Source organism: Erythrolamprus reginae, chromosome 8 (genome assembly GCF_031021105.1).
Source record: "Erythrolamprus reginae isolate rEryReg1 chromosome 8, rEryReg1.hap1, whole genome shotgun sequence".
In the NCBI taxonomy this organism is placed as follows: domain Eukaryota; kingdom Metazoa; phylum Chordata; class Lepidosauria; order Squamata; family Dipsadidae; genus Erythrolamprus; species Erythrolamprus reginae.
In genome coordinates, this window is record NC_091957.1 from 315,892 (window position 1) to 332,867 (window position 16,976).

At 62.1% G+C, this 16,976-nt stretch overlaps 3 protein-coding genes across 7 annotated transcripts; 2 read left to right on the plus strand and 1 right to left on the minus strand.

The window, feature by feature from the left end:
* The first annotated feature begins 1,882 nt into the window (after positions 1-1,882).
* On the plus strand, positions 1,883-4,517 carry NRARP (NOTCH regulated ankyrin repeat protein). The gene has a single exon (XM_070758165.1). It carries the CDS (start codon positions 1,913-1,915, stop codon positions 2,288-2,290), a length of 378 nt encoding a protein of 125 aa, XP_070614266.1. The 5' UTR covers positions 1,883-1,912; the 3' UTR covers positions 2,291-4,517.
* Positions 4,518-7,741: 3,224 nt separating this feature from the next.
* AMBP (alpha-1-microglobulin/bikunin precursor) lies at positions 7,742-15,478 on the minus strand. 3 transcript variants are annotated; one of them, XM_070758429.1, is made up of 13 exons: positions 14,437-15,478; positions 13,901-14,102; positions 12,474-12,737; positions 10,491-10,678; positions 10,023-10,165; positions 9,840-9,916; positions 9,633-9,746; positions 8,991-9,092; positions 8,792-8,829; positions 8,628-8,706; positions 8,259-8,426; positions 8,010-8,174; positions 7,742-7,858 (listed from the first exon to the last, which is right to left on the minus strand). In XM_070758429.1, exons 4-13 carry the CDS (start codon positions 10,602-10,604, stop codon positions 7,824-7,826), a joined length of 1,035 nt encoding a protein of 344 aa, XP_070614530.1. In that variant the 5' UTR covers positions 10,605-10,678; positions 12,474-12,737; positions 13,901-14,102; positions 14,437-15,478; the 3' UTR covers positions 7,742-7,823. The 3 variants fall into 3 exon arrangements, with proteins under 3 accessions (XP_070614530.1, XP_070614531.1, XP_070614528.1); XM_070758430.1 differs by lacking the exons at positions 13,901-14,102; positions 14,437-15,478 and having other exon boundaries at positions 12,474-13,017; XM_070758427.1 differs by lacking the exons at positions 12,474-12,737; positions 13,901-14,102; positions 14,437-15,478 and having other exon boundaries at positions 10,491-11,498.
* On the plus strand, positions 10,806-16,368 carry CCDC183 (coiled-coil domain containing 183). 3 transcript variants are annotated; one of them, XM_070758423.1, is made up of 14 exons: positions 10,810-11,870; positions 12,490-12,611; positions 12,708-12,785; positions 12,864-13,031; positions 13,381-13,485; positions 13,710-13,832; positions 13,925-14,053; positions 14,189-14,243; positions 14,344-14,444; positions 14,802-14,962; positions 15,078-15,243; positions 15,369-15,494; positions 15,781-15,877; positions 16,121-16,368. In XM_070758423.1, exons 1-14 carry the CDS (start codon positions 11,801-11,803, stop codon positions 16,249-16,251), a joined length of 1,632 nt encoding a protein of 543 aa, XP_070614524.1. In that variant the 5' UTR covers positions 10,810-11,800; the 3' UTR covers positions 16,252-16,368. The 3 variants fall into 3 exon arrangements, with proteins under 3 accessions (XP_070614526.1, XP_070614524.1, XP_070614525.1); XM_070758424.1 differs by lacking the exon at positions 10,810-11,870 and adding an exon at positions 11,972-11,990; XM_070758425.1 differs by lacking the exon at positions 15,781-15,877 and having other exon boundaries at positions 10,806-11,870.
* The last annotated feature ends 608 nt before the right edge of the window (positions 16,369-16,976 follow it).

A 16,976-nucleotide genomic window follows, 5' to 3' on the forward strand; every position in this document is an offset into this window, starting at 1 on the left:
CAGCGATAGCGGCGCCTCTCTCTCTCTCTCTGCGCAAGCAGCGGCAATCGGGAGCGCCATCGCCCCGCCCCGCCGGCCCCGCCCTCCCCGCGGCTGGGAAGAAAGGCCCGAGACTTTCCCACGCTCCCCGGGTTCACGGGAATCAGGCCGGCCCCGCCCCCAGCCCCTCCCGGCCCGGGAGACGCCCCGCCCGCCCGCCAGGAGCTCGCCCGGGGGCCGCCGGAGCCATTGCGCGACCCCCGGGGCTGAGGGCCTCGTCTCCCACCTCCCCGGGGCTGGGGGGGCCGGGGGAGGGAGGGCGGCGCTGCGCTCCTCTTAGGCTCCAGCCCCCCCCCCCCCCCAAGCTTCCTTCGCCCCTCAGGCGGGAAAAGCGGCGCCCGCTCGAAGGCTGCGGCGATCTCTCCCGGCCTTGGCCTGACACTCGCCCAGAATCGGGCTGGGTTTTTTCTCACGCCCCCGTTGCCCCCCCTCCTCCCACTTTCCGTTTTCTTCCTATCCCCCCCCCCCCCCTGAAATGGTTGGAGTCAGCGGTTCCTTTGTGGGCCTGGCTGCGGCCTGGTTTGCCCGGCCCCCCCTTCAATGGAGCGGCTTCCTCACCAGCCCCCCCCGCCGCCTCCCGCCCCGCGCAACCTGAGCCCTCGCAGACAGCGGCCCCCCCGCCGCCTTCCCCGCCAAGGCTTCTCCTGCTGCTCCTGCACACGCGGCCACCAGCAGCCCTGGAGACCCCGAGAGACGCCTCTCCCCCCAAGGCCCCGTTTTGTCGGGGGGGGGCAGGAGGGGCCCCGGGAAGACCTTCCCATCGGCTCTGCCGGCACCTCCAGCTCAATTGGGCGCCCCGGCTGCGCTGCCTTCCTCGTGGGAGCCCCCAAGCTTCTCCCCTAGCATTGAAGCCAGAGCCGCAGCGTCGCCTGCGCCTGCTTGGTCTTCCAGGCCGCCCGGAGCCCCCGGCCGGGACCAGGCCAACCTCGCCGTCCCTCGGGCCTTCCTCCGGGGCGGAGAAGAGCGGGGCCTTCCGCGGCCTTTCAAAGAAGCTGGTGCATGGGGCCTTTCTTGACCCACGGAATTGGGCCGCGGTTTCTTCGGGGGTCCCGGGGGGGGAGGCCCCAAGGCGGGAGGGGGCGGCGGCTTCGGCCCCTTTGTCACCAAAGACTGTTGCAAAGTGGACAGAAGCAGCAGCGATTGTGGGCCAGGCGAGCTTTGCTGGGCCGTAAGAAAGGGGGGCGCCGCCCCTCCCCCCGTCGAAGGTCAGCCTCAGAGCCGGAGCCAGGGGAGGGCACGGGGGGGGCACGTCAACCGGCGCCCGTTGGGGCCCATGTGGGCGCTTGGGTCTCGTCCTGGGGGAGGAACCGGGAATTCGGGGTGGGGCAGCTCTTGAAGAAACTTTGCCCCCCCCCTTCGCTGCCCCCCCGGAAGACCGAGCGGGGGGGAAGCAATGACGCCCCGCCCCTTTTCCTCCCGACCCGGGGGGAGGCGAGAGGGGCCCGCGCAGGCAAGACCACCCCCGGGGCCCCTCTGCGAGCGAAGGCGGCGTTCGAGGGACCTGGGAAGCCCCCCCCCCCAACAACTGGGGCCGTGCGCAGGGAAGGCGGGGCTCCTCCGGCCCTCCCTCGCCACGCGGCGGCCAATCCGCTCCCGGGAAGGTGGGGAGGGCCGGGCCTCGGCCATTGTTATGCAAATCCCTCGGAGCCGCCTAAAAAGCGCCCCCCGCCGCCCACCCGCTCAGTCCCCGGCCGACGCGCGGCGCCCGGCGCAGCTCCCCCGTCCGCTCGCCCGCCCGCCCCCCGCGAGCCCTCCAGCCAGGCGGCCGTCCCGGGCGCGGTGCGGAGCAGGAGCCGCCTCTGCGGGGCCCGCGCTCCTCGCCCATGCGGGGCCCGGCGCGGCGCCTGCCCCGTGGCCAGCCGGGCGCGCAGCCATGAGCCAGGCGGAGGTGTCGGCGCCCCGCGCGGCCCCCAGCCAGCGCGTCTTCCAGGAGGCGGTGCGCAAGGGCAACACGGCCGAGCTCCACTCGCTGCTGCAGAACATGAGCAGCTGCGAGTTCAACGTCAACTCCTTCGGGCCGGAGGGGCAGACGGCGCTGCACCAGTCGGTCATCGACGGCAACCTGGAGCTGGTCAAGCTGCTGGTCAAGTTCGGCGCCGACATCCGGCTGGCCAACCGCGACGGCTGGAGCGCCCTGCACATCGCCGCCTTCGGGGGCCACCAGGACATCGTCCTCTACCTGATCACCAAGGCCAAGTACTCGGCGGCCGGCGGCGGCGGAGGGGGCGCGGGGGGCGGCGGCCGCGGCTGAGCGGGCTTCGGTGCCCCGAACACCCGCCGTCGACCGAGCCCGCCTGGAGGCCGGGCCCCGCGCGCTTCCCGGGAGAGATGCGCGTGTTGGCCTCTCATCTACCTCGGTTCATCCACAGTGTTGGCTCCCCCGCTGCCTCGGCCCCGTCCGCCTTCCGCGCGGCCCACCAGCTGCTGCCCGCCGCGCCCCGGACCTGATTCCCGCCGCCGGGCGCTTTCCGCGGCCGAGGACCGAGCGACCCACGGCTCTTGGGCCGGAGCAAGACGCTCGTGGCTCTTGTCTGGTGTCCAGACGGAAACCCCCCTGCCCTGGCGCGGCCTCCCCGCTCGCCTCTCCACTGCCCCCCCAGCCGAAGAAAGGAGGGGATTTCGCCCGGCCTCTCTCCACGGAGAAGGGGGGGGGGGGGCGCCTTAGGCCTTGTCTCCGGAAGGCGGAGGGCGCCCCCTGCTGCTGATGGAGGGAAAGCAAACTACTGAAACTCGAACCTTTGGGAGGAGGCGATTTCCACGCGAGGGTCGCTCGGGAAAGGAGAGGGACGCCCCGCCACCGCCCGCCCTCGATGCTGCTCTGGAGTCTCTGCCAGGGGTGCTGCGCCCCGGCGGCCCCCATGAATGTCGAGGAAGCCGGCCGCCTCTTCTGTCCCCTCTCCGTGTGCACTAGAGAGAGAGAGAGAGATTAACGCCCCTTTCATTGCCATACGCCCTGCGCCTCTTCTCCCCCGATCCCTCGAATAGCCATTAAACCTTTTAAAAGATAGTTTTTCACTGTGTTTGGGCTGCGCGTTTAAGTATTTATCTTGTACGTGTGCACGGATGTGTGTGAACATGAATAATTCGTGACTTGAGCGTTTTTGTTTGAAGGGATGTTTATTGTGGTAGTTCAGAAAATGCAGTTTTTTGGAGGGGTTGCTATTATGTATATTCTCTAATTCCTGAAATAATCCCCCCCCCATTGCACTGAGTTATTTGCTATCCAGTTCCTCCCCGAAAAAGGGAACCATTTTCCTGCAGCCCCCTCCTCCCTTCCTGGTTGGTTTGCAAGGAAAGGCTGGGCCTCCCCAGCCCCGTGGGAACTGCTGTGGGAGGGGAGGGGTTGGGGGGGGGGTCTTGACACTGCGGCTTTTAGTCTGTTCTTGGTGGGGGAGAACCAGATCTTTTTTTTCCAACTTTGAGGGGGTGCTTTAGAGTTGCACATAATTTCTTTTTGTCTTAAAACAGATTTGCCACAATAAAAATGTCATAACATTTATGGCATAATTATTAAATAAGTAAAAGTAGTTTGTGTTCAGAAATCCAAGATCAGATTTCAGTTTTAGGAAAAGATCTTGGTCAAAAGCCCGTTTTTCTAAAGAAGACTCATGTAAAGATGTTAACACATATTTATATTTTTATATATGAAAAAATACCTTTGGAGACTGTGAAACCTCCCCACCCCCCTGAGTGTGTGTGTGTGAGAGAGAGAGAGAGAGAGAGAAAGAAATTATCCCCAGGCTTGTTCTGGAGCCTGGTTCCCCCCCCCTTTCTTCTTTCATAGAACTACTGGGAGAATCCCCCCCCCCCCCATGGGAACTGAGTTGGGAATATCTGCCTTTGAGGGTCTTTCTCTGAGCTGGCCAATGAGGTGCCCCCCCCCCCCAGGGATCTGCAAGGTGACACTTTCTATGCAACCCTGTAAAGTTATTGAATGTAGTCAGATGCTATGCCCCCCCCCCCCCAATCCCCAAACTATGACATAAAAGGGAACATATTATTTGGCTACTTGTGCTGCTGGATCCTTTGTGCCAAAATGAGAAATGTCTCTGCCTTTCCTTAAGTGTGTGTGTGTGTGTGTGTGTGTGTGTTGAGATGCACCAATTTTGTGCTGAACCATCTTCAAATATTTTTCTTGGGAAAATGCATTAACAGTTGTGAAAAAACAGACATTGGAAGAGGTTGACCTGCAGATTACTTCAAGGAGCAGCCTTTTACTGGACAATGGTCTTGTTTCTCCCCCCCCCTTTTTCTAGGTGGCAAATGCCTTTCTTAATTATGTTAATTAATTTGTGGAGAATTTTAGGCTTATGTTGAAGCTTTATGTGGGTCACTGTATGATCACTTTTTAACTGGAGGGAAGAACGGCAAGGGTGGGGGCTGGGTTTCTGAGTCTATCCTAGCATTGTGTAGTCCCAGGGTGAGAAAGTTATAAATCATTTTTCCACTGATCTTTTTGTATAAAAAAAATGTTCCTATGTTTGTGCGTGCTTTGTTTTTCTTTCCCGACCAGAGGCAGAGATTTCAAGGAAGCTGTGGATGGTCAGGGAGCGAGAAGGGGGCGAGGCCCATGGACAAGGGGGCGGGGGGGGGGGGAGAGAGGGACTACAGCTCCCATCATTCCTCACCCATTTGGCCTGCAAGTGGATCAAACTGCAGCCACTTTAGTGGGCCTGGGACTGGGGGGAGGAGGAGAGCCTCCATTGCCAGCAGCAGGTCAGCTTCAGAGGAGAGAACGAACCATATAGCCCTATGGTTTTGGGCTGAGCTCCTCCCCTTCTTTGCTTCTCAGGGGGCACAAAGGCCCTGGACGGGGGGAGAGGACCAGGCTACCCAGCCAGCAGGGCCCCCCAGACTGTTGGCCTCTTGCAGGGGTTGGCATTTCTTCCCTGAAGTTGTGGCAGGAAGCTGGTTTCACGGGATGGACTTGGATTCATGGGACCGATCGGCCCAGGAACCACCCTTGGCCTGACAAGCATTTGGGCTGGACCCCAGGCACCTGCGCCCTCTGGCCACGGGGCCCCTGGCTGAGCAGCCGGTAGTTTTGTGCTCCTGGTTAGAAGGCTGAGGCTTCTCCCCAAAGGGGGGTTTGGAGATGCCCGGCCCTTGTCCACTGTGAAGGTCTGATTGGGCGCCAAGCGTTGGTCTGCTGGGTAGCAGGTGTCCATTTGCAGCGCTCTGGCTTCTAGGGTGACCTGAGCGGGGAGGGGGGTGCCTGCCTGCCTCCTCTTATTATTTATTTATTTATTATTTAGATTTGTATGCCGCCCCTCTCCGCAGACTCATCCCCCACAAACACCAGACCGGGCAGAAATGGGGGAGGGTCCCTCTTGTGGGCTCTGGGGCAGCCCAGCCGCTTAGGGTTTAGCCCGGACTGCATGCACCTGGGCTGGGCTGGGCAGGGCAGCATCGGGGGTGGCACCTGGGCAGGTTGCTCTGCTGGTGTGGGGAATCCTGCCAGCTGGGCTGAGACCCTCTTTCACCAGCGGCTCCTGGGTTGTGTTTTGGGTGGTCAGGCTGCCTGCCTTGAGCTCTCTCTGGGGGGGGGGAGAGGCCGTGGGGCTGCCAGGGCGGCTCCGGTGTGTTTGGCCTCTGAGGGCAGGATGGCAGGCTCCTGAGCACCCGCCTCCCTGGGGGGTTTCCCCTGCAAGCCCCCCTCCTCTTGGTTGAGCTCAGCCTGTTGTGCCATTTTTCTGAACCTCCTTGTCCCCCTGGTGCCCTGCATGGGCTCTGGTTGCCGGGAAAGGATTTAGAACTTCTCTGGCGAGTTTCCTGCAATTGTCTCCCTGGTTTCGGTTTGTGCCACGGACTCCAAGGCAGACGGGCGAGGGCTCCTCTTGGTCGAGGGCCGGAGCTTCGTTTCCCTCGGGACTGACCCACAGAGAGGAAAACCCGCCATCCATCGGGGTGGGGGGGTCACCTTTCATGTATTGCAGGGGGGTGGGGGTGTTAGAGACCAGGAATTGAGGCAAATTTTGAGATAAGGGTGTTTGGAGGAGGGGCTTGTTTGATTGGGGCTAGGGTGCCCCCAGTCTGCCTGGGCCCTTTGCCCTTGGATGGAGCCCTGCATGGAGCCGAACCCCCCCCAGGCCCTCCCCCTCCTGGCCCCAGGCCAATCCCAGCCGGAGGGGCGAGTGGGGGGCCTGCCTTGCCTTCCCAGCCCTCCCAGTCGGGTGGAGCTCCTTGGTGGCAGGGCCTTTTGTGGGCGTGGGGCCTTTCCCACAGCCTCCTCTTGGTGGGGCAGCCCCCTCCCTCCTGTGTGTGCAGAAAGGCCCCTCTCCCTGGGTCAACCCCCCCTCCCCATCCAACTCTTTTCTTCCCCAAGATGCCCCCCCCCCCTTTGGCTCCTTTCAAAGCAGCATTGAGGGCCTCCTCTGCCCTTCCCCCTCTGCCCCCCTTCCGCCTTTTCCCAGCTATTCATTCCCAGGGCAGACCCTCCCTCCCCCCTGCTCCCCTCTCAAGCAGCTGGTATGCTAATGGGCCCTGCAGAAAGGGGCGGGGGGGGGCTCCAGAAGCCCTGCCAGGAGCAGCCACCAAACAAACAAAGGGGGCTCCCACCAGCCTGGGCCTCCCAGCTTTTCACATTCAAATCCATTAAACAGGGAGCTGGGGGGGGGGGTTTGTTCACAGCCCTGCATTAAACCCAGGAGGGAGGGAGGGGGACTGCTTGGTCTAGGTTGGCTGGTGGGTGGGCGGGGGGGGGGGCTGAAGAGGGGCTGGGGCAAAGGGTCTGCCTGGCCCATTGCCAGCTATTGGGGGTCCTGGATGAGGACCGGGAGGGGCTCTTTCTCCCATTTTGCCATTTTGGTCTTTACGTGGCTGGGGTGAGGGGGGGGAGTGTTTCCGTGGTGCCATCTGGGAGGAGCAGGGCAGTGGGCAGCCTCAGTCCTGGGGGGGGGACCACCCTCCCCCTGCTGTTAACCCCTTCCCACTCAGAGACAGCTTGCAGCCTTATTGATGGGAGGGGGGTCCAAATGGCTCTCAGAGGCCTGGTCTTCCCAGTGACCTCTGCCCCCCCCATTCCTGGCTTCTGTGCCCAGACTCAGGGATCCTTCGGGGAGGGGAGGGGGCTGGCTTCCCTCTGCCCAGACGGGGCTTTTGGGGGGGGTGAGAGTGTCCTTCCTTCCTGGTCTCCCCACCCAGATCCCTCCTCCCCACCCTCCAGGGAGGAGAGGCAGGCGAGGAGGGGTCCCTCCCTGCGGGGTCTCCGCTCCCACTGCGCCATTCAGCCTGCTCAGCCAGACAGAAAATCCCAGCCCCCCCCCCCCCCGGCCCCGGGCCCTGCCTGCAGACAAGGGAGGCTTTCTTCTTTGGAAGGGCCCTCCTTTTGGGGAGGGGGGGCTGGGCCAGGCGGCAGGGGCGGGCAGCAGTTGCCCATTCAATGGAGCCCTGCCTGCCTGCACCTCCTGTGTGTGTGTGTGTGTCTCCCTCCTTGTCTCTCCCAGCCCCACTGGGGCAGCAGGCATGGAGGGGCCAAGGGCTCAGCTGCCCAGCCGAGAGAGGGCGGCTGGGGGCCATGGAGGGAGGGGGCTGGACCCAAGAGGCACTGAACCACCTTCAAGCGCCCCATAGTGTTTGGCTCCAGCAGTGGGGCAGCCCAAGGCCCGAGGCAGCTCTGGGGAAGACAGGCCAGGCCCCCTGGCGCCCCCTTGGCCAGAGGGGCAGAAGAGGCTGTGGAGGGAGAGGAGACGGAGGCGCTTCATTCAGTGGGGCAGCTGCGTTTATTGATGCTGAAAGCAGGAAGCTGGTCCGCTCGCTTCTTCCCCCGCTGGCTTCCTGGCCTCTCACGGGGCGGACGGGCGCAGGAACTCCTCCCCGTCTGCAAGGGGAGATGGGGGCGTTTGGTGGTCCTGCCTGCGGGCTCGTGGAGGGTCAGGCGGGGAAGAGCCCCGGCAGCCCCCCTGTGTCCCTCCCCTGGAAGACCCCGGGATGCCCCCACGGGAGGGAGAGGGGCTTCCTTCCCCACCTACCGCTGGGCAGGAGGCCGCAGTACTCCTGGCATTCCTTCTCCAGGTAGAACTTGTTGGCGTTGCCCCCACAGCCCCGGAAGGTCAGGCACCGGCCCTGCTTGGCGTCGAAGGCCCAGAAGGTGTCCTTGCAAGGCTCCCCGGGCAGGACGGGCAGGCGGCAGGCGGCTGCGGGCAGAGAGGGAGGCAGGGAGAGTTTGCCGTGGGGGGGAGGGTCGGGCCATGTGGGGGGGAGGGCCCTGCTGCACTCACCCTCCGTCCGGCAGGTCTGCAGGCAGCCGCGCTCCGAGTGGAAGTTGTTTTGGTTTCCCCGGCAGCCGCCGTAGAAGAACCGCTCGCAGTTCTGGGAGGTGGTGTTGTAGAAGTAGCGCCGCTCCATCCCCAGGCAGGGGCCGGAGTCTCGGGGCTGCAGGCAGAAGTCTGGCAGGGGAAGGGGGGGCTCAGGCCAGCAGAGGTGGAGTGGAGGCCGTGCCCGCCAGAGCCGCTCCAGGCGGGGAGGGGGGGAGATCATCCACAGCGGGTGTCCATCCTCCCCACCCACCCCCATCAGAGTCCTCCAGGGGCAGCTGTGGGGAGCGCCAGTTCAGGGAAGGGGGCTTGAGGCCTCCTGGGGAAGCTCACCTTCCCTGTTGCCCCCCACAAATGACGGGGGGCTGTCGCCAGAGCCTGCCTCCTCGTCCAAGGTGCTCCTGCGGTCTCTCTGGGGCAGAAAACGGGCCACAAGTGAGCTCAGGTGGGGGCAGGGGCGCTAAGGGCAGGTAGTAGCCCCCCCCAGGAAATAGTACCTGCAGGTGGAGTTCTGGCTGGGGGGGGACACACTCCCCTGAGGAAAGAGACACCATTCAGAGCGGGGAGGGGCTGGGGGGGGCTTGCCTCCACTGACCCTTTGAGGTGGGGGCATGAGCTCCCTCCCTCCCTGCCCCCCGGCCCCCCACCCCTCCTGGCCTGGGGAGACCCTCCCCTCCCCTCCTCCCTCCAGTTTGCCTGTTTCGGTCAGTCTGAAGAAGGAGTCCAGGGGAATGCCCAGAGCCACTGAGAACTGTCTGAACTCCTCTATCAGGTCCTCGGACAGGCGGGGGCTCCTCCCTGGAACGGACAAGAAGGGCCCGACGTTGGCCTCCATCCCTGCTGCAGGGGGGCTGAGCAGAGCCTCCACCTTCAGTAGCAGGCTGCCCCTTCGTACATGCCATGGGCAGGGCTGGTGTTGCAGGGCTTCGAGGGGCTCTGGGAGGCAGCCTGGGTCTCCCCCACCTCCTCCCCCAAAGCAGCCTAGGGCCGCCCAGCTGCCTGTGGGGAGCTGACCCAGCCATTGGCCAAGAGGCCTGGAAAGGAGGGCGGCCCCCTCTGGCCGGCAGCCCTGCAGGGCAAACGCTCCTGCCCCCCTCCCCCCTCCTGTTGGAAATCAGGGTAAACAGGAAGCCAGTGGGCAGAGCCTCCCTTTGCCCTTGGGCCCCAGTCCACCTTGGCCCCCCCACCCAGCCTGCCCTCTTGGGCGGTGGACGGGGCTGTGTGCCATTTCTCCAGGTGGCGGGTGGGGGTGGAGAGAGACGGGAGGTGGGCGGGGGTCCCAGGAGCCCCCCACCCATCCAGCACCCAACTGCTCCCGCCCCTGCAGCAGCCCCCTACCGTAAAGTTGGGCGGTGAGGGTGGAGCCGTGGCTGCTGTCCTTCCTCCAGGCAAGGAAGGCGTAGTCCTCGTAGTTGGTGCGAGCCACGTAGCCCTCAATGTGGGTCTGCCACCCTGGAGGGGGGGAGGGGGCAAGGAAAGACAGGGTGAGCCCCAGCAACCCCCCCCCCCATTTCCCCTGCTGAGCCCCAAAGCCTCCCAACCTACTAGGGCTGTAGTAGTGGTATTTCCCAGGATCGCTGCCTTTCTGGTAGACTTCCACCGCTCGGCTGCAGGTGCCTTGGCTGCAAGGGGAAGTGGGGGGGGGGGGAGAGGGGCTGAGCACCGCTGAGGAAGTGGTGCAAACTGGGAATGACTGGCTGCTCTTGCGACCTTGAGGGCTGAACCTACCGGAGTCTTGTGCAGGTGACCGAGACCTCCTTGCTGGTGTCCCCCGGAGCCACCTCCATCGTCCCCATCAGGTAGCGCTCCCTATATTTCTTCAGCCAATTGCAGGTAGTGCTGAGGGCGATGGCATACCACTTCCCGTAAACCTGGCCAGGACAAACCAAAAGGGGTCATTTTAAAACTACGCCTGACGCCCAAAGCAGATTTTGGCAGAGTTTTAAACCCCCCCCCTTCCTGAAAGGCTGGTGGGGGTCTCCCTTTTTACACCCATCCTCCGTTGGAGTCAGGGGTCCCCGTGATAGTTCTAGCTAGAATCCCGACCTTGCTGCTCTGTTCTGGCTAAGTGCAGGCGGAGGGGGTAGGTTACAGCCACATCCACAAGGGTCAGAGGAGCATTGGAAGGGGGGGTCCCAGATGGAGCTCTAAGGAGCCCCCTCCTCCTTTTATCAGGTCAGCCCACAGGGACCTTACTCTGGCTTCGTCGAAATCCTCCTGGACTTGGACGGGGTCAGCTGGAGCGAGGGGACTGCCGCTGGCCGAAAGGAAAAGGGTGGTGCAGATGAGGAGAAGGACGCGTGGACCCATGGCTGCAGCTGGACTTCTGCTCCGCTCAGCTCCTGGGGGCAGCTCTGCCTCTGCGGTGGGGCCACTTTGCTTTTCTAGCCAGAGGGAGTTTGGACTTTGGTCTTTGGGCTGCACCAAAGGTGAACGGCCTTGCGATGAACGAGGAACGGGGCTGCCTGGGAGCCCCAAGATGGGGGGGGGCTGGCAAGACCCCTCCCAGTTGAACGAGGGGGGACAGATGAATGGATGGACAGAGAAACGTATTTGGGTCAGGCAATGGGGGCTTCCTCCCCAGCCCCTTCAGCGGAGACAAGGGGGTCTCGCCAAGGCCTGGCTTGACTGCAGGAGCGTAGCCTGCCCTTAGGCCGAGGGTCCTGGTGGGCAGAGCTGCATCCCTCCGGTCTCCTTTGGAGGAGGCCAGTCTGGCTTCGGTCTGGCTTGACCAGAGGTCTCCTGACTCCTGGGGGTCTTTCTCTCAGCCTGCGGACCCTCAAGCCCCCTCCCCCCTGACTGTCCGTGCAACTTCTCCCAAGAATAATTAACCAAAGCAAACAGTGGGAGACAACAACCAGCATCCAAGGTTTTTCAGTTTGGACATTGGATTCTGACCATGCGGTGTTATCAAAGGCCAGCAGCCAGAATTCATCAGAAGTGCCCAAAATGTGAAGTGTTTCCCCCTTCTCCTGCGTTGGTCCCGGCCAGCTGAGAAGTTGGGCAGCTTAGGGTCGAGGTGCCCAGTGGGGACCCAGGCAGGGCAGGAGGGACCCTTTCTGGGCCTGAGAGGGGCAGGAGCAGCTTCCTTCTGCTCAGCCTCAGGCGCTCTGGGGGAAGCCAGCATGAACCGGGGGGGGGCTTTCCCAGTGGTGGGGGGTCAGGGAGCCCCCTGATCCACAGGTTAAGCCGGCCATTTTCCTCAGGAGCTGGGAGTGACCACCGCTCGGGGGCCAAGTGTGCGAGACCCCTGGACCAGCCCTTGCAGCTCTTCCAGGCAGAATTCCAGCCGAGACCCCCGGCGGGTTCCAGGGGGAATCTTCAGATTGTGATGCCTTTGTGTGACACATAAAGGCATCACAAATTCCCTTCAGATGTCACAGAGCCCCAGCAGAGGCTGCACAAATCTAGGCTGGAACAAGGGAGGCTGAGCTCTGCTGACCCTTGCCTCCTGTCTCTCTTGGGGGTTTGGGGGGCAAAGGGAGGTGCGATCCAAAAGACTCGGGATGAGGTTCAAGAGGAAAAAGGATCTGAAGGAGCAAATCCATGAACTGCAGACCATCATTCACATCCAAGGTAGCCCTCCGAGCGCGCTCACGTGACTGGCCTTTGCAAATGGATCTTGCTGGGCTGCTGTTTATGGAAGGGCCTCCAGGAAGGGCCTAGAACAGCAGCCCTCTTCCCTCGGGAGCCCTTGTGAGTCCCCTCTGTTAGTACTCTGTACAAAACAGTTGGGTTTGCGGTAGATAAACAAGCTAACAATGAATGTTTGTATGCATTGAAGTACTACAGCTTTAGGAGGTAGTGTTGCAAATTGCCATAAGAGGGAGCCAGGAAGCTTAATTTTCTCTCTCTGCTCTCTCTCTCTTCTTTCTGCCGATTCACTGGGACTGATGTAGTAAGCTCTGTGATAGTTTGATGCATTTGTAAGCTGTAATGTATGTCTGATATGTAAGACAAGGATGGGCTTGTAATATTACGATTGTATTGAGAGATATTGACTGACTTGAACGTGAATGACCGGACTGTTTAACTGACTGTGCTAAAAGTAAACATTATTTTACACACTTTAATGTATCTGTTTTATATGACTGAATAATTGCTCATATGTCCTGGGTATCTGCTGGGACCACCTGTCTTCCCCTTCATAACTCCAGGGCCGTTCCGAACTCTTCCTACCTGCTTCTCTTTCCAGAACAAGGGAGGAAGCTCCGCACACAAGGATGCGAGGAGGCCATGCGCAAGAACAAGGACCTGATCGGCTTTCTGCGTGCCACCCTGCGAGCGGAGATGCAGGAGCTGGACCTCGGGCTGAAGGTGAGTGCCCTGGGTCTTCCTGGCACAACCGAGAGGAGGGACACGGCAGGGCCTGTCCCTCTGCAGCTCTCGCCTCTCTTTCTCTGCTCCTCGTAGTACGACCGCGTCACGATCAGCAGGGCCTTCCTGGACAGGAAGCGGATTAAAATCGCTCTGGCAGACGCTACTGTGGAGGTAACCAGCGGGCAGGTCCTCCCCCCACCATATCCCCTCCAGGTCTCCTCACAGGGCCCTTCCACCCCCCCTTCCTAGCAAGCTCAGGAGTCCCTGAGCCAACGGGTCTTCGAGCGGATGAACACCCACAACCTCCTCTTGTACGAAGTCAAGCGCCGGGGGGGCCGCCTGGAGGAGCTCCAGGTGACCCTGCAGGACCTCGTTGACCTGGAAACGGCCAGCCCCGAGCAACAGCTGCAGCTCAAGGTCAGACCCTTCGCACTCACTGAAATCTACTTCCCTTCCCTACCGGTTTGGACGTGCGTGCCTCCGCGGTACATGATTTTTCACCCTCTGCACATGTGCAGAGGGTTAAAAAAAGAGAAAATGGCAACATCCGGGCGGGTGGGTGGGTGGAACCTTGCACGGTCACTGCTTCCAGTTCTCCGAAGCCCTGGTGGCTGCTGCTCCTGGTGCGCCCGAACTGGGCCATAGTGGAAGCCTTCCCCTCCGGACCCATAGCTGCCCTGCCCTGCCCTGCCTGGGATGGAGGGGCCCAGGGGGCCCAGGGGGGGCAGGGCGTGTTTCCCGCTCCCTCCCTCCTTTGTGCGCGCAGACCATCCGCCAGCTGGAGAACAACATTGAGAAGGTGCAGGTGAACATTGCCACTGCCGACAAGGTCCACATCCTGTACGTGAAGATGGTGGACCTGCTGAGAGCTGTGAGTGTTGTGGGGCCACCCCTCCGTCCTCCTGCCTTGGGGGGGGTGTCCATCCCGGGGGCTCTGCAGGGCTGACCTCGTGGCCGCCAGGGTTGCAGCCCATTCGCTTGACTGTGGCCTCTCCAAAGGGGAGGAGGGCGCTGGTCCGTCCGGATGGCCGTGCTGGGGACAGGGCTGCCTCCCCTCCCCCCTTGGCTGCTTCCGGAATTCTCTCTTCCCCGCAGGAACTTTCTCAGCTGCCTTTTGTCCTGGACGACCTGGAGCGCCGTGTGGGTGTCTACCAGGTGGAGCTGCAGGGGGTGGACCTGATGGCCCGGGACATGCTGGAGGCCATGGAGGCTGCCAAGGTCAGAGGAGGCCCCGGTCACCCCCCTCCCTCTCCACGCGGCCCCTGCCCAGCGCTTCCTCCGCTCACCCTCCGCTCCCCCTGCGGCTGCAGACGGACATGGCCAACGCGGAGAACGAGCTGATTGCGGAGAGGAAGTTCCGGGAGAACTCGCTCAGCGTCCAGAAGAAGCAGATCGAGCGCATCCGTGCGAAGGACACCGGGGAGAGGCACCGACGGATGGTGCGTGCGTGGGTCTCCCCGAGGCCTCCGCTGGCCTTCTCGAGGGGCCCTGTGAGGGGACCCAGTTCAGGCTGGAGGCCTTTTGCGAGAGCCCCACGAGCGTCCCCTCTTTTCTCGGTTGGCTTTTATGATCAGCAAGCCCGGCGAGACCTGGACTTCTCTCTCCTGATGATGCGCGAAGGCACCAAGGGTGAGCAGGCCAGTCCGATGGGGAGGGCTCCTCGGAGGGGGCGCAGCTGGTGGGCTGGGCATTGGGGCGGAAACCTCCCAGGGGTCTTCTGTCCTTCCAGGGGCAAAGCTGGAGGCTTCCAAGGCCCAGATTGAGTACCAGAATCTGGTGACCAGCGAGGTGGAGAAGATAAAAAGTGCAGTGCAGTGCTCACATCTCTGGGTAGGTCCTGCAGCGCAGTCCGGCCGGCTGCTTTCTTGGCTCTGACACGATTCCTCCGAAGCTCAGCGGTCAGCCCTGCAGTGAGAGCCTCAGCGGCCCCTCGTCCCGGTTGCCCCCTTTGCTTCTCCTCCAAAACACCACCGGGACCGGGCATTCTTCCAGACGTCAGGCGAAGCTGGTGGAACAGGAAAAGCTGTCCAGTCTCTGGCCTGGCTGCCCTTCTCAAGCCCCTGGCACCAGCCAAAGCCCCAGCCCACATCTGGGAAAGAGCATCTGCTCAGGGGGAAAGGAGCGGGTCGGGGAGGGGAAGCAACAATGGCCCACAGACTCAAGCCTCTCCCCCTCCTCCCCCGCCAGGATATCGCTGGGCGCTTCATGGCCCAGAAGAAATCGGAGGAGAACCTCCAGCAGCAGATCACCGAATCGGAGAAGAAGCGGAGAGACCTCAAGTCCCAGCTGAAGGCTCTGGAGCTGGAGCGAGCCGAGCTGAAATTCCACCAGTCCCCGGGCTTCCTCAGGTGCCTGCCGCCCTTCGCCAGCAGAGCCGGAGGCACCGGGGTTCAAATGACCTCCCCCACCCGGACCCACTGTGCACAACAGACCCAAAGTGAAGTGGCTTCTCCCCCCCCCCAGCTCAAAGAGACTGGAAGCGAATCTGGGGAAGGCCCTGGAGGAGGAGCAGGAGCGGCTTTCGTGGGTCCGCAGCCAGGCCTCCAAAGCCCAGGAGCTTCTGCTCCATTTTGAGAACGGGGTGGACAACCTGATCCTGCGGCTGTGCGACATCAGCGTGTCCGGCCAGGTCTGTCCCGCTCCCCCTCCCCTCCCGCTCTTTCTCTGCCCATCACGCCGAGGGAGGGGAAATGGGGGGGGGGCCAGGTGGAGGTCCTGCCCGGGACCTTTGGACCTCCATCCCCTGGTTTCCAGGAGGATCTCCCCAAGATGGAGGACGTCTTCGAGAAGCTGCAGTTCTGCGAGACGAAACTTCTGCATTTGAGCCACAAGGTGCTGGACGTGCCCTCTGACTGGTGCAGGCCACACGAGAGCAACGAGGTGAGGAGCCTCCTCCCTCCCAGGCTGGGCTGCAGCCGCGTCTGCTGGGCCAGGAGCCCCGGGGACTGACGGGCCCCCGATTTTGCCTCCCGTGATATTCCCAGGCAGGCTCTGGTCACTCCCAGCCCACGGCTGTGGCTCCTGTCCAGCTGCAGGGCCGGAAGCCAGAAGAGGCCTGGGCTGAAGCAGGGCACCCCAACGCGGTGGGCTTCACGCCCTCTCCGTCCCCCATCCCCCCCTGGTCTCTTGCCTGCCCCCTTCCAATCCGAGTGTGTCATTTGGGCAGACGTTTGTCCACCTCCGGAATGTCCTTGAGGAGAGCGCCAGGGACGAGCAGCAGAACCTGAGAATCACTTTCGATGAGGACGAGGAGGATGTCCGAGGTCTGGTCCTTCGTCCGGCTCTGGGCTGAGCTGCACTGGGGGGGGGAGGGAGGGTGGTCGCTGCCAGACCAGAAAGTGACCCCTGGTTGGCCTTCCCTCCCACCCCGGTTGAGAACCCCCGCCCCCTGCCCCCTCCGCTCAGCCCCCGCCTGTGCGTGTTGTGCGTGTGTGTGGAAAGGGCACCGGCTGCCACAATTTCAACCGGCGGCTTCCTTTCCGCCCCTCTCTGCCCCACCCCCACAGAAGCCTTTAACTTTGCGGACATTGACCACAGCTACGTGCCCAGCCGGGAGGAGATCAAGAAGGAGAGCTTGAGGCTCATGGAGGAAAAGGTCAAGGCCATGAAGAAGAAACAAAGAGGGGCCAAAAAATGAGGCTTCCCAACACTGGGCTGCCCCACTTCTCCCCTGTGGGGATTGGGTTTTGTTTTTTAATTTTTAAAAAAGACTTTATTTAAACAATCAAAATAAACAAAATTAACATGGGTTGAAGTTCAGCACTTTACCGTTCTTTTTTCTATATTAGATCAATTAAGTATATTTAGTATAATTTGTCCTTATTTAATTACCCGGATTTCAAAACCTGCATGAGCTTCAATGACACTGAGCTCGCTTCAAACACGCAATGCGCACGAGGAGAAGTCTCCCGGCGTTTCCCAGGCGGAGAAGACAGAGGCGTCCCGGGCGCGGAACCCCGTGAGGGGGAGGACGCTCCGGCCACAAAACTCCCACCCGGGATGGAGAGGGGAGACGGCTGCTGCCTTTTGCCTGCAAAGACCGAGGTGGCCGCTTGAGGGCGCAAGCAGAGCCGGCGGCCTTTCGTTCTAATGACCGCGGCCAAGGCAGACTTCAGTCCGCTTCAACAAAGAGCTCGCGACCGCCTTTCCGGGAGCCGTTATTGTCCCTCACGGGCCACCGTCGTAAGGCTTCACGGTTTGCTTGGTTGCCAAGATACACGGCAGATCGTAGCGCCATCCCGCATTTCCGGCCCTTTCTGTCCCAAACTGGTTGCAAGAACTGTTGTCTCCCCTTTCCTCCGCCCCCCCACGGCATCCACCCCAAAACAAGGGTCTAAGTAAAAGTGTTCTTGCCCCGCCTCC

What these genes read in the sequence shown, in the direction of transcription:
- CCDC183 (XM_070758423.1), top strand. Translation starts at nt 11,801, where the DNA reads ATGAGGTTCAAGAGGAAAAAGGATCTGAAGGAGCAAATCCATGAACTG. An exon ending in AGCTGGACCTCGGGCTGAAG is followed by an intron (nt 12,612 to 12,707) that starts GTGAGTGCCCTG and finishes TGCTCCTCGTAG; the next exon opens with TACGACCGCGTCACGATCAG. An exon ending in TGGCAGACGCTACTGTGGAG is followed by an intron (nt 12,786 to 12,863) that starts GTAACCAGCGGG and finishes CCCCCTTCCTAG; the next exon opens with CAAGCTCAGGAGTCCCTGAG.
- AMBP (XM_070758429.1), bottom strand. Translation starts at nt 10,604, where the DNA reads ATGGGTCCACGCGTCCTTCTCCTCATCTGCACCACCCTTTTCCTTTCG. An exon ending in TGTGGGGGGCAACAGGGAAG is followed by an intron (nt 8,427 to 8,627) that starts GTGAGCTTCCCC and finishes TTCCCCTGCCAG; the next exon opens with ACTTCTGCCTGCAGCCCCGA. An exon ending in CTGCGGCCTCCTGCCCAGCG is followed by an intron (nt 7,859 to 8,009) that starts GTAGGTGGGGAA and finishes CTCCCCTTGCAG; the next exon opens with ACGGGGAGGAGTTCCTGCGC.
- NRARP (XM_070758165.1), top strand. Translation starts at nt 1,913, where the DNA reads ATGAGCCAGGCGGAGGTGTCGGCGCCCCGCGCGGCCCCCAGCCAGCGC.